General features: G+C 34.9%; 2 protein-coding genes across 3 annotated transcripts; one reads left to right on the forward strand and one right to left on the reverse strand.

The window, feature by feature from the left end:
- The first annotated feature begins 1718 nt into the window (after positions 1–1718).
- Positions 1719–6112, forward strand: LOC127949235 (store-operated calcium entry-associated regulatory factor). Of its 2 annotated transcripts, none has more exons than XM_052546267.1 (6): positions 1719–1992; positions 2631–2809; positions 2886–3384; positions 3820–4000; positions 5031–5122; positions 5290–6112. In XM_052546267.1, the coding sequence occupies exons 1-6, from the start codon at positions 1914–1916 to the stop codon at positions 5313–5315; spliced, it is 1056 nt and encodes a 351-aa protein (XP_052402227.1). In that variant the 5' UTR covers positions 1719–1913; the 3' UTR covers positions 5316–6112. The 2 variants fall into 2 exon arrangements, with proteins under 2 accessions (XP_052402227.1, XP_052402228.1); XM_052546268.1 differs by having other exon boundaries at positions 3823–4000.
- LOC127949236 (group XIIA secretory phospholipase A2) lies at positions 5520–8390 on the reverse strand. Its single transcript, XM_052546270.1, has 4 exons — positions 7887–8390; positions 7732–7808; positions 7416–7581; positions 5520–6559 (listed from the first exon to the last, which is right to left on the reverse strand). Exons 1-4 carry the CDS (start codon positions 8104–8106, stop codon positions 6441–6443), a joined length of 582 nt encoding a protein of 193 aa, XP_052402230.1. The 5' UTR covers positions 8107–8390; the 3' UTR covers positions 5520–6440.
- Positions 8391–14437: the final 6047 nt, after the last annotated feature.

A 14437-nucleotide genomic window follows, 5' to 3' on the forward strand; every position in this document is an offset into this window, starting at 1 on the left:
ATTTTATGTAGGGGGGTGTGGTGGTGGGGGGGGGGTCTTCAAAATTTCAATTTTGAGCTTAAGTGCCTAAACTTTGTTTGTGATGTGAAAAACTGAGAAATTAATACTTTTGTCCTTAGATTTTTGTGATTACATGGTGAATTTTTATGCAATACAAAATTGTTGACGGTTTTGACCAATATGATCAATACAGTATGTGATGATTAATATTGCATAAGCATTGTTTAAATTTGAGAACTTTGAGATGATGATATAGTGTTTGATGTACTATAAATATTTGAATACAAAGCAAGTTTAAGCAAAGCCATAAAAACAATCATAATTGATGTAAAGTCATATAATGCTATGATAAATTGTAATTCCACCTCATACGCTCAGCTGAAATTTTGTCTAATTAACATTTGGATTGCTAATATTGTCTTGACTTGGTTTAGCACTTTTCCCCCACAAACCTTTGTTTTGAGATTAAACATTTATCACAGCAGATATTACATAATTTTATATAATAGTACAGTTTTTTTTTACAATCATTTTATCACCAGTTTGAGAACCTTGATGTAATTTCTTTGGGAATCAGAGTTGTCGAATACAAAACTTTACATATTGCATTCATATCTTTAAAGAAGTCTTGCATTTGCAGGAAGCATTGGTTCAAAAAACAAATTTATTATGAAATATCATATAGGAACATTAGTTAAGATCACACACACACAGTTTCACTGTGTAGTTTTAGTACAATCATTAAATTTTAAGTTTTTCTAAACACGATGCAGCTTTCATTATGGTACATTCATACATCTTCGTAATAGACAGACACTGACATCATTATATTTTTTTCATACAATATACAAAGAACATCATTGGGGGCCACTCTAAACCTCTCCTCCATGTCTTGACCAGGTTAAAGCCTGCCTCACCCAAATATATGAATAGTTTTTTCAGCTTCCAGCTCTTTTACCCTCTAAAAAGACACGTATTGTAGGAAAAACAAATACTGATAACAAACAATTTTGGGGATTTTTTTTTCTCCCAACAACAGGCATCTTGAAACTGATCATACCTGAACATACTCAGTTCAGTTGATTCGCTTTCATAATATAAACATTTAATATAATTCATCATTTTCCATAAAAATGATGCTTTAAGAGTAATGCAACAGTTATGTATTATTTTGAGCAGTTGTATCAGTTAATAGTTAGATAATTTTAATGAAATGAATAGACACTGAATTCAGATGTGATGCATGAGTTGCATTTTGAAATAGCAATACTTTGATGTTCAGCTGTGTCATTTTGAACCAGTGATTTTAATTCAGTTAACAAAATATCTTTTTTTTTTTATTGTATCCAAGCATTTAGAAAAAGTGTGAAGCAGTTTAAAAAAATTGCATTTTGATCATCGGTTGTGAATTATGTGTCAAGAGTATAGAACAGTAACATGTAAGTTCTGTTATTAGTGCAAAAATTATTCTAGAAAACTGTAAATAGAGATAAAACAGTCCTCTCTAATGGTTATTTTCATCTTGTGAAATAAATAGTTAAAAAGTTATATTCACTACTAAAAGGTGTGATTTAAACAGATAATGTTAACTCGAAAGGATAAACGAATGTAGGATGAGGATACTAAACTTAGCCATTCTATAAACCACCTCTGAGATCAGTTATGTAATACAATTCAATTCAGCTGTCAGTAGATGGCGATAATGAGAGGCTCATCTGCATAACTTCAGCAGAAACACGGAAGCGGAAGTAGCTTGAGAAGAATGATGGTGCACTAAACTGTCAGTTACATTTGTTTACATCAGTCTTTATTTTCGCTTTTTGGTGAAAGCCACGCACTGGCTTACAGTGGGGCATTTCAATCCCGTTCAGTACTCGAGCATAAAGAGGAGATTTTCCATCGTAACGGTGGAAATGAGGAGCTTTGTTTCCGGTGTTTTGTTTCTGCACTTCTTGCTGTTGATTATACCTCACATCAGCTGCTGGAATGACGGTAAAATATCTTTTATATCAACATTATAAAGAATTAAACGATCATAATCAAGTCAAGGATGTCAGAGAAGATAGACGGGTCGTCAGTCTGAGTAAAATAAGTGCGCATTAGATCTACTTCATACAGTATTTTCATTGAAGTTTTAGTCTAAATTTGCAGCTTTAGTGGATGTTGTGACCCACTGTGATAATATTTTACTAATATTGCTTTTACGTAATCCAGAATAAGTTTGGGGATGTGGCAGATATGATAACACGCACACACACACACACATATACATTAAATATGTAACGTTTTGTAATTTACATTTGGTGGTTTTATGTGACTTTGGGGCCAATATGACAATATAAATATGTGTTTTGATATTTTCTTTATAATAATATAAAAGGAGAATTGGTGCTTCTTTTTGTCATTCAAGTTGTGTGTGTTGCCAAAATGATAATATAAATATATTTTATTTAAATGACAATAAAATATGCAGTAAATAATCTGAACCAGTAGGAATATTAAATATTATTAAAATATATTTAAATAAACTATAAGATATCTTCGTACCGTAATGAAGTCATCCGATGCTTTTGTGTGATACCAAATGTTTTAGGGGTGTGGTCAGATACATTTTTATTTTCCTGTGACAGAGGCCGTGTTACTGCGTGATGTTCAGGTGCTCACGCTCAACAGAGGACGCTACACCACTGCACGGCGCTCCAGTCCTGTCCCACAGCTGCAGTGTGTCGGAGGATCCGCTGGCTGTGGATCATTCGTTCCTGAGGTGGTCCAGTGTTACAACAGAGGATCAGACGGCATAGACACACAGGTACGACTCCAGAACTGACTCTTGCATACTATATTTCTCTACACTCTTTATAGTATTACTCTCTCTTTTCTTATAGTGGGAATGCAAGGCCGACATGGACAACGCATACAGGTTTGGCCGCGTGGAGGTCTCCTGTGAAGGCTATAACAGTCCCAATGACGCGTATGTGCTGAGAGGCTCCTGTGGTCTGGAGTACACGCTGGAGCTCACGGCAGAAGGGAGGCAGCAGCACACACACGGCTCCAGGGGCTCGTCTGGCTTCTCAGACTTTGCCTCAAACTTCTTCCAAGGCTTTTCCAACAATAAGCAGCAGCAGCAGAGCGGAGGCCATTCTCAGCAGTCTAATGGCCAGTATCCCTACCAGAATGGCCCGTCTGGTGATGGAGTGGGTGGGCTTATAGTGGTAGCTTTCCTTTTGGTGGTGGCATATGCTGTATACAAGATGTTTCTGTGCAGTCCTACTCACGGCCACCAAGGTTACAGTGGAGATGGACCCCAGGGATACAGCGGGACATGGGATAACAGCCAGGGTACGGAGCCGCCTCCGCCTGGATTCAAACCGGATTATTACTCAGGTACTCAGTGAGCCAGTCAATCTATCTGTCTCTCATTTTCAATAGGATTATTATTATAGACTTAAAGTGATCAGTCACCCAGAAATGAAAGTTACTCACAAACATGTCAGTCCAAACCTGTATGACCTTCTGGTTTCTGGGGAACACAAATTACATTTGGAAAAGTATTGGTAACCAAACAGCTTCACCTCCCATTGACTTCCATTGTATGGTCAAAAATATAGTGCAAGTCAGTGGAAACCAAAACGGTTTGGTTCCCAACATTCTTCAAAATATCATCTTTTGCGTTCCACAGAATTAAGAAACTAATAAAGATTTAGACAACATGAGGGTGACTGGTGGCATTGAAAGTCTAAGTGTAACCAAATATGCATGGTATTTGCATATTTATGTATGAGGACTGTGTAACATTTAATGTTTTGTGGGTTCCCTCAGCAGATCACTCCAACTCAAGGCCCGGGTATGGCTTTTCTGATGAATACACCAAACCTCAGAGTTCTTGGACCGGTTTCACTGGTGGAAACACTGGAGGACACACTGGTGGACGTGGTGGGGGTGGATTCTGGACTGGAATGGGCACAGGTGGAATTCTGGGGTATTTGTTTGGGAATCAGAGGTAAGCAAGCAACATATCCTCACATAATTCACTTAACAGCAAGCACCTGTATGTATCAAGTCTACATATTTTTTTATAACCTTTATTGAGTTTTTTGACAAGCCATACACTTCAATTTCAATGTGAGGTCCAAAAAGAAGAAAGTGGAAACAAAATAATGTAAAAGATGTCTAATATATATATATATATATATATATATATATATATATATATATATATATATATATATATATATATATAAAATCTCTATCTATATCCCTGATATGTAAAATACTATAAGTCCAGTCAAGACAAAAGATAACAGAGGCTAATTCGTGAAACATAATAAAGGAAAAAAGTTACAAAAATAAGATGCATTGCATAAGACCTGTAAGTGATCATCTTCTCAATTGCTACAGTACAGGCTTCCATATTTCCCAAAATAAATATAACTTGTCATTATTGATCATTCATAGTCTCCCTACTAAAGTATGCACAACTCCCTTAACCACACATCAAATAAATATTAGGGATGCACGATAATATCGGCACAATATCGGTATCGGCCGATAAAAGCTTAAAATGACCATTATCGGTATCGGCCGATATGAATATTTCTGCCGATGAGCCAAACCGATATTCTCCAAGTGAAATAATTGACCTGTTTTTCAGATGTGAATGTCTGTCTACATTTGTAAAATAATAAATTTATGGTAAAATCAGTACAGAAGAGATACATGGATTTCTCTTCAGTAAAATTAAAGTTTAAATATATCAGTATATATTTGTATATATATCGGTATCGGCATCGGCCAAAATTATTTTGAAAATATCGGCATATCGAATATCGGCCAAAATCCAATATCGTGCATCCCTAATAAATATACAGCATTGGTATAGTGACTTGTTTGCAAATGTTGTTGGTAATAACATAACATAACAGTTTTAGCCTTTTTTGTAAGAAATGATCTGCCAAGCTAACAGCATTAATATTATTCTAAATGTAGTCATTTGTAGCTCAGTCTTCACCTGACTTTTATGTTGATATTAGACGCCAGCCACCCATGGGCTCCGCTGGACCATCTTACACCACCACACCTTCTCCAGCACCAAAAACAAGCTCAGGAACACGCACCGCCTCAGGTAAACTATAGCAAATTTAGTTACAGATTCCAGATGTGCTTTTGTGTTTAAAGCACATTTCTCTCCTATAATGTCACTGTGCTGCATAATGCCATGAGTAAGCTATCAGAAGTCAATTAGATGTGTGTTTTGGAAATGAGATCTATTTCTGGTGTTTTCTGGTGCAGGTTTTGGAGGAACTAAAAGAAGATGATTGAGCAACCTCAGTTCTCAGATTGGACATGATCAACAGACATATTACGACTTTTTATTCATACTACTGTTCATTTATTGCCCAAGACTAAACTAGATAGCTTTAATTGATTGGATTGATTTATTGCTGTTCTCTCAAAACAACTTGCATTTTTTATTATTATTATGTGCTTCACTATGGGTTTAAAAAAACAACACACCCAAATACAACTGATCTTACTGTTTATTAAGAGTTTAAGGTTATTTAAAAACTGTGGATAAATATTCTGTAAATTTTTAAAGTCAACATTAAATAAAAAATGGACCCTATTGACTTTCTTAATGCAAGTTCTTAGCCCTATGATTTGCCCATAATATTACAAAGAAAAAATGTCTTCTAATAAAAAAAAAATATATATATAAAAATAAATATATATATATATATATATTTATTATTATTATTTATTTATTTTTTGTAATCCGATTCAGTTCCGACTCCATTCTGGTATAGACAATCTAATAAATTTACAATGAAAAAGTTATTGGAGAAATTTAATGCTGAAATATGAAAAAAACAAAAGGGTTGCAAATGCAATTTAAAGTGGACTTTTTTTTCTTGATAAAACCGTTCTAAACAAAAGCTTGTAAAATTATTATTATTATTTGTGTGTGTATGAGAGATTACTGGTCATACTGTGATAAAGTTCTTAGCCACTGGCTGTTGTGAAAACGTTCTCATTCTTTAAGGCATAATGTGTCTATTGGCTCACTCTATTACGTATTGCTTGCTTTTTGATATTAAAATTCAGATTTGTTAAAGCTCTTCTTGACTTTTCACCTGAACATGAACTCAACAAATGTGTCTACGGATTCAGATTATTGGCTCATCAAGTCTCATTCAAGTTTACTATATATATTCAATCTACATGTAGTGTATATATATATATATATATATATATATAAGGCACATCAGCATGTATAATTTTAGAATTATATAAAATAATTTAACTTTTCCTGTAATTACAAAATACACAGTATACTATGACATTGCAATGAATGCATACAAAGTGAAGAAACAAATTGTGTTGCATCTTGCAGTACCCTGAGACGATAAACAATCAAACTTCTACATTAACATATTAACTGCTCACAACTCATCCTTCTGCTCATAGTGGCAAATGCAGGATGATCTTTGGCTGTCCAGGTACGGCTTACATCCCAAGTGCATCACAGTATCGAAGAGCAAAGTCACTGCTGATTGACAGGCTGGGAAAACAAAAATGGGTATAAGGTTTGACCTCAGCGAAATGTACAAGAAATACAGTAGGATATGCTGTATATACACACACACACACATATATATACAGTAGGGCTCGAAAGTTTGGGCACCCCTTCCAGAATCTGTGAAAATATGAGTAATTTTCAAAGAATAAGAGAGATCATACTAAATGCATGTTATATTTTATTTAGTACTGTCCTGAGTAAGATATTGTACATAAAATATATTAACATTTAGTCCACAAGACAAAAAGATTGTTGAAATTATTAAAATAACCCCACTCAAAAGTTTAGGAACCCTTGGTTCTTAATACTGTGTTCTGTTACCTGATGATCCTCGACTGTCTTTCTGTTTTGTGATGATTGTGCATGTGTCCCTTGTTTGTTCTGATCAGTTAAACTGAGCAGCGTTCTTCAGAAAAATCTTTAAGGTCCTGCAGATTCTTCAGTTTTCCAGCATCTTTGCATATTTGAACCCTTTCCAGCAGTGACTTTATGATTTTAAGATACATCTTTTCACACTAAGGACAATTGAGGGACTCAAACACAACTATTTAAAAAGATTCAAACATTCACTGATGCTCCAGAAGGAAACAAGATTTTTTTATTTTCACAGATTCTGCAAGGGGTGCCCAAACTTTCGAGCCCCACTGTATATATATATATATATATGTATATATATATATATATATATATATATATATATATATATATATACACACACACACACACACACACACACATATATACTGTACACACTGTTAGCAAGACTGTCAAGTTGAAAAATACGCTGTTACTATTTAATAAATTTAATTGGGTCAACCTTTAATTTGTTTCAGCTTACCTTGCACACTTTGGGACAAACCCAGTGTCATTTGTAAGTAACTACAAATGGTCCCCAGACAGACCTGGAACTGCTCATCGCAGTCATTTTTCTCTCTTCCACAGGTATCATAGCACAGATCGTGCTCATTACAGCATCTGGTCATTGATGGGAGCCCAATATCAAACTGCACTCAAACACAACACAAGTCAGAGGCAGAGAGAATATTAAAAGAATAAGCAGTATTCAAAGTAGAGAAGCGATCAATGAATTATCCCAATACATATGAATGAAGACCACAATTCTGCAATATGAGTAATAGCTGTTCTCTCTTCACCTGGAATCCAAACAGAGGGGATCCGCATCCGTTGGGTGGAGATGGTTTGTAGTTGGGACGAGGAACTGGTGTGTATCCTATAAAGAGCCAAATCCCATGAACAACTGAACCAGATGATGAGGACAGAAGAAGTTCTTATGTTTAAACTGACCTACCGTCATTGCACTTAAAGACACAGTGTCCGTCTGAACCTCCAATCATGTCTAAAGCCACGTTAAGGTATTTGTCTATTTTGTGGAGTCCGTTCCGGATGGATTTTAGGGTCTTTTTCCAGTCTGGAGGCTTAATTTCTTCAGTATACTCCTCGGCTTTAATCACATGGATCAGTATCCCAGCAGAGAGCAGCAGTGTGACGCAGGTGACACGACAGGGCATAGTTCAACAAATCCCACTTTTGACAGGTTATTAACTGTAAAGTCTCTCGGTAAAGTAGTTGTGTTATTTACGTTTCCAAAAAGAGAATCCACATATTTAAATAGATATGTTATCGTAAAGTTGTTACCACTAATAAAAATAGTTAATAAGTACTATTAATCAAGTACACGTCGGCGAAAGCACCGGCTTCTTGTTGATAAACAGGCGAAGTTCTTCTTCTACTACCTTTCTATTGAATGACGTTTGGTTTGGTAAGTTACTCGAGGTGCATCTCCGCCACCTACTGGACATAAGGACATACATAAATCAAATAAAGGCCATGAAGAAAAACACTAGAACAATGATGGTTTAAAAATTCTTAAAATAATACATGGGTATAAAACAACAACATATAGATATATATATCATATATCTATATCTTTTTTTCATTGTTGAATCAAAATGGACCCTATTTACTTTCTTAATTCAAGTGCCTTGCCTTATTCTGCAATGATTCATAAATAATATTCCAAAGAAAACAAATTCTTGCAGGAAGAAAATGTCAACAGATTCAGCTCTAGCTCTATTCTGGTATAGACAATCTAATAAATTCCCAATTAATAAAATATTGCATAGTTTCTCAATGAAAAACAGAAATATTAAAGAAGCTATAGAAGGGTTGCAAATGGAATGGTCACCATTGGCATATAATGCAAGATATGACAAGTCAACAGATTTGAATCTAGGTATGTAAAAATATTATGATAATGCTGCCATGTAAATAATTTCTCCTTTTCTGGAATTTGGCTACAAATCTCAGGTGAAAACTGTAATTTTGAGCTCTTTCTACAAAATAGTGGATTACTCAGTAAATATACACCTGTGACATTTATTATTTTTGGCTTTCATCAATTTTACAAAATAACTGAGCTGGAATGTTTTCAAAATTTGGTTGATTTTGACACAGAATGACCCATATATTGAGTTATCATTAAATATATGTAACAATGATCAAAACAATCTTTACATTTTTAAATCAAAGAAAGTAAAATGTAACTAAATATCTAGAAATATTTAATTTAGTACGTTTTTAGTAAGTTGCAAAGATGTAGGTATAAAAACAGCTTGAGTGGCGTTGCAAAGACATGAATCCGTATCATCCTGCATCAGCTCTTTTTCAACAGAAAACTGATTACCTACTCTAGGTGTGCAGGAACCAGCCCTTCTTCTCCATAAGGTAAAGCTTTCGCTGGTCAAGCCATTGTTTTGTGCCTTAGGATGCACCAGTGTGTAGTCGAGGATAACTGCAGATAGGACAGCTGTCAGATAGCTTACAGCTATTTCGTTTTCATGCCATACTGACTTCAAGTAGTTCTTATGTGCCAGGATACTATGAGCTTCATTTAAAATTTGTAAAACAATATGATTCTCATCAGGAAAGCACTTATTTCTAAGACTGCAGGTAGCAACATTAATTCCTGCCAGGTTTGCTAGGCCCTTTACCAGACTGGAGACAAGAGCATCAGAAAGATAAATGGCAAAAATGTCAAAAACCTGCAAGCAGTCCATTAACAACACTTTTTACAAGATGATATGGCAAATAAGTTAGGTCTTCTTCTTCTGTTCCTGACTGGCTGCTTCTTTCAAATGGAGCTTCATCAAGTATATCCTCAAGCTCCATCTTCTGTTCTGAATCAAAGGTCTTTTTCTTTATTCCAGGTCTTGGTGTGAACAGCTCATTCTCAGGGGTTATATAATGCTTTGGAGTTTCACTTTTCAATCTTTTCAGCTCCTACAGCTCTTCAAAGCATTTAGAAACGATATCCTCAAGCTCCAGTTCCTCCTCTGAATCAAGGTCCTCCACTTTTATTCCAGAACTTGGTCCAAGCTCCTCATTCTCAGGCACTATATCAGGCTTACTTCCCCCAAATTCTGACTCTTCAGTAGATTGTGCACCTGATTTCTTCCCTAAAAGAACAACAGGAATTAGCAAACTTTTTTTTAATTCACAGTCTGCTTTAGAATGTGTACAGAATGGCACTGCAAGCTATAGTAGTGTGACTGTAGTTGACATGAATTATGAAAACTGAAATCATGGGGATTTTCCAGGAATATAGCAGACAGTGGCATAAAAAGATAGCTATGTTAGATTAATAATAAAAATAAATAAATACATAGAATATTGTAATTGTATCAAAACAATGTAAACTAAGAATATTGCAGTTGCATCGAAAAACTTTTTTTTTTTGCTTGTATAACCACAACAATTTAATGAAATAAAAACATTCCTGTTGTATCATAAAATAAAATAAAAAAAATATTGCTTGTGTCTATAAAATATTATTATTGTATCAAAATATTAAATAAAATGAAATAATTACATTAAATTAAATGAACTTTCATTGTTAGTATTTCATTATATTCTATTTGATTTATAGTATTAGTGTCTCTACAGGCACCTTAGTGACCTCTCAGAGTGTGAAAGAAGGTGAATACTGTACATACACATCAAGTGACTGAAAACAGCATGTACTACCTTTCCTGACTATCTCAGCGGCCCGCAGAGGATTTTCAGTGGCTTGATCCACGATATTCATTATCATATCAGTCACTGTTTTGCTAAGGATGTTCAGAGTCCTTCTCTCAGCTTTCGTCATGGTCCTGGGCCCAACAGAGTGCAAGTTTTCCTCCATGTGATTTTCATGTGGTGTGCGGGGCAGTTTCAAGAACAACTTCAGGTGGTTTTCTGCTGCCCGCTGACAGAAGTATTTAAGCACATCCATGTAGAATTCCCAGCGTGCAGGTATTTCGGTGAACATTTGATGCAAATGCTCCGAGCACAAGTAATCGTTGGGCAAAATTGAAGTCCATTATTTACATGTAGCAGACGCTTTTATCCAAAGCGACTTACAGTGCATTCAGGCTATACATTATTATGCATTATATTATTATTTTTCAGTATGCGTGTTGAACCCACAACCTTTTGTGCTGCTAACATAATGCTCTAATGCTGAGCCACAGTATATGGAGGAAAGTAATGGAATGTGTTCCTCAAGAAACTTATTTTTTTATGCGACTGAAGAAGAAAGAGATGAAAATCTTGGTTGACATGGGGGTGAGTAAATTATCAGGAAATTTCCATTCTGAAAGTGAACTACTTCTTTAAGATCAGCGTGATGCACTAGAATTGATCACAAGGGGGCACTTTAGAGCCACTGGTTTCAGAAAACTGGATGATCAAAATTATAGATGTAAGGTTGAGTTATTGTTTATTTGGGGTTAAGCACACTGTTCAATATACTCTAAATCTGTGAAATGTAAAATAAAATACAAATGATCATTTATTTAGAATGTGATTACCAAACATCTGCCCTTTTAATTGTGGTATCATCATTCCTGATTATCATAATGATGAGGCAAAAGCATAAAATTGGTCCAAAGTTGAACCAGTAACAGGATCTCTTTTTTTCACACACCTGCCTCGTAAAGTCCAGTGCCTGTTTGTTCAGTGAGAGATATTGGTGATTCCACACATAGACTAGAGATCCTTTCACGGTGTTGTGTTTCAGTCTGTCTGTGTGACTATTGAAAGTACCAGGCTTCCTAATTTACAAGAAGCATGAATGCACACATTCCTTAATGAACACTTTTTTCCTCACCTGTCATGCCAAGGTTGACTCTATGCTGTATATGAAATAATGAATTTAGTCAATGAAATGTTTGTTTAAAAAGATCTTTTGTGTGTTTAATATAATTTAAAATAATTTAAAATATTTTTTTTTCTTATTATAAAGTGTTTCTCCATTCTGTGTTAACATTGCTTTTATTACTGATGTCTCATTGACCACAAACATGCATATTATTATTCTTCAGGGACACACTGTATGATTAGACCACTTGCCTTGTTTTATCATGGCAAAGCTTGTGTAAGTGAGTAAGAGCGTGAATGTGTGAATGTTACTTTTGTCATGGTGTCCACTAAGGCAGGGTTACACATGCCATGCATTGCTGCCATTATTTGTGTTCGCCCTATATCTTGTTAGCTTTTTAGTCTTTTGCCTCTTTGGGCCACTGTAGAAACGAAGGACAACAATGTCCTGAAATGTCAGTAATGCTTAACATTTGTTATAATAAGGTTTTGGTTTCTAAAAAACTACTAAAGTAGTTTATGTGGAATATGTATTATACTGTTTAGCATTAATTTTTATTTTTTTATGATTTTCATGCTCGCACAGGATGCATTTATTAGAAAATACAAAATACAAAAATACAAATACTTTTTTTAAAGTATTATTCAAATTTAAATTACCTGTTTTCTGTTTTAACATTTTTTTAAATTTAATTTATTTCTGTGATGGAAAAGTGTCACATGATCTTTTAGAACTCTTGCTGCTCAAAAAACATTGCTTATTATTATCAGAATTGAAAACAGTTGAGAGCAGGGCTTGTGGGCTGGTTTTCCATTCTTCTAGCTGTTACCATAATTTAAAAGACACGTTCACCCCCTCAGACTGTAAATTTTCCTCCCATTGATTTAAAGGCCTGCATGTTCATTTTGTCAAGCTATGTCAAAACTCATGTAAACTGTGGACAAACTACGGATGCAAAAGTATTTGACAGTGTCAATCTCACAAACGGTAATTAATTCATTCCTCAAGCTCCTTTAGTAGGGCATTTTTATTTCTGTTCTCACGCCTGGTGCGTTCTTATGACCTAATTGTGAAGTCTCAGCATAGCAGTTCTGAAATCCAAAACCCCCCACGCTTTTATCATCATTCACACTGACTCAACTAATGCACAGTTTGCACACAGGGACATGAGATGAGCTGCCTGCTAAATTGTCCACCTGCAATCACACAAGTATTGTAATAATAGATCTGCTGTTTGTTGATAGTTACAGTTGAAAACACACTATTTATAATATATAGCATAGCTTAATTTGAGCTGGAACATAAACTACAGAAGAGCTTGATGCATTTACACGTACGTTGCTTGATGCATTCACACAAACACATACATTTAGTGCCATGTATTGCTGCTGATTTTTGTAGATAGAAATTGCCTACTGTCTTTGCATTGCAGCTGATGTCCCATAACCTTTGCTGACCTTTGGGGTAAGTGTAAGGCCAAAAGACCAGCAAAGCACAGCAGAGTGAGAGAGAAAGAGAGAAGGACATACCACGCTAATGCCTGTGCTTTGATTAATGGCACTCATGATTTGCCACCTGCTATTTTATATGGCCCTCTGTGAGTAACTGATCTCGAAGTGCTTGCATGCGTGGCGTCCGCATTTTAAATAGCTGCCTAAATTTAACAGCTTTGTGGAGGTCGTTAAAAATTCAGACACCGACAAGTTTGTAAGCAGCGTGCGTTCTGGTGTGAAAAGGGCTGCTCTGAACTGCTTAGTGTAGTCTGTTATATATACAGCTGTCATAGTGGATCCATCTTTTACCCTTTCGCACACGTGATGGTAATACACGAGATGTGCAGGCCCATTTACTCCATATGCAAATACTTTACATACTGTTAGCAGGTGTCCCAAATAGCCTCGTACCCGGCTCCTCCACAGCTCTGGAGGATAGATTAACCACTGGCAGGGAGGGGTATGTGCAGCCTGGCATCTTTCTCTACTACAAAAGATTAGATTTCTACCCCTTGCAAATACTTATAAAGTGAACTTTTTTTGTGCAAAACAAAATAAACAAAACCCCAAAGTTTTTGCAAAAATTAAACATTTTATTTAGTGTTAAACTTAAAGTTTATAACAATGTTCTTAATCAGTTAAACTGATAAACACTGTAAAATGCTTCATTTATGTATTTCCAGATATGAGTAATTGATCATTCTTTTCCATTTAAGTTCTATGTTTTTAGTAATTCAATAGTTTATATGAAATATGAATAAACAATATTTTACAGCACTTATTATCCACGGAAAATGGTAATTTCTACACATACGTTTTTACTATTTAAAATAAATAAAGTAACATATGTTATTGTATTATGAATGCAAATTATTTACAATTTAACAGTACAATATTTATAAATTAACATTGACATAAAAAGTTTGATAACTAATCCTTTAATTAATGTTAAAATGTTAAACCTTACTATAAATATGTATATATAAATGTATAGGGTTACTAACATTTTTCAATTTTTGTTTGACAAAATGTTAGCATTTCTAAATGTTGGCATACTATTTGTATGTCAGTTTGTAAATTATTTATGATGTAGCTAATTGTGACTTTTTATTTAGTCTTACCTTACTAATATTTCTCTGTGTTTGTACACCGATCTTTCACTATTTACTTTGAAGTGTTACCCAGGTCAAAATTTTACATTGCATTTTG

This window comes from Carassius gibelio, chromosome B1 (genome assembly GCF_023724105.1).
Source record: "Carassius gibelio isolate Cgi1373 ecotype wild population from Czech Republic chromosome B1, carGib1.2-hapl.c, whole genome shotgun sequence".
NCBI lineage: Eukaryota > Metazoa > Chordata > Actinopteri > Cypriniformes > Cyprinidae > Carassius > Carassius gibelio.

What these genes read in the sequence shown, in the direction of transcription:
- LOC127949235 (XM_052546267.1), top strand. Translation starts at nt 1,914, where the DNA reads ATGAGGAGCTTTGTTTCCGGTGTTTTGTTTCTGCACTTCTTGCTGTTG. An exon ending in CATCAGCTGCTGGAATGACG is followed by an intron (nt 1,993 to 2,630) that starts GTAAAATATCTT and finishes TTCCTGTGACAG; the next exon opens with AGGCCGTGTTACTGCGTGAT. An exon ending in CAGACGGCATAGACACACAG is followed by an intron (nt 2,810 to 2,885) that starts GTACGACTCCAG and finishes CTTTTCTTATAG; the next exon opens with TGGGAATGCAAGGCCGACAT.
- LOC127949236 (XM_052546270.1), bottom strand. Translation starts at nt 8,106, where the DNA reads ATGCCCTGTCGTGTCACCTGCGTCACACTGCTGCTCTCTGCTGGGATA. An exon ending in TGTCTTTAAGTGCAATGACG is followed by an intron (nt 7,809 to 7,886) that starts GTAGGTCAGTTT and finishes GGCTCTTTATAG; the next exon opens with GATACACACCAGTTCCTCGT. An exon ending in TTTGTCCCAAAGTGTGCAAG is followed by an intron (nt 6,560 to 7,415) that starts GTAAGCTGAAAC and finishes TTGTTTTCCCAG; the next exon opens with CCTGTCAATCAGCAGTGACT.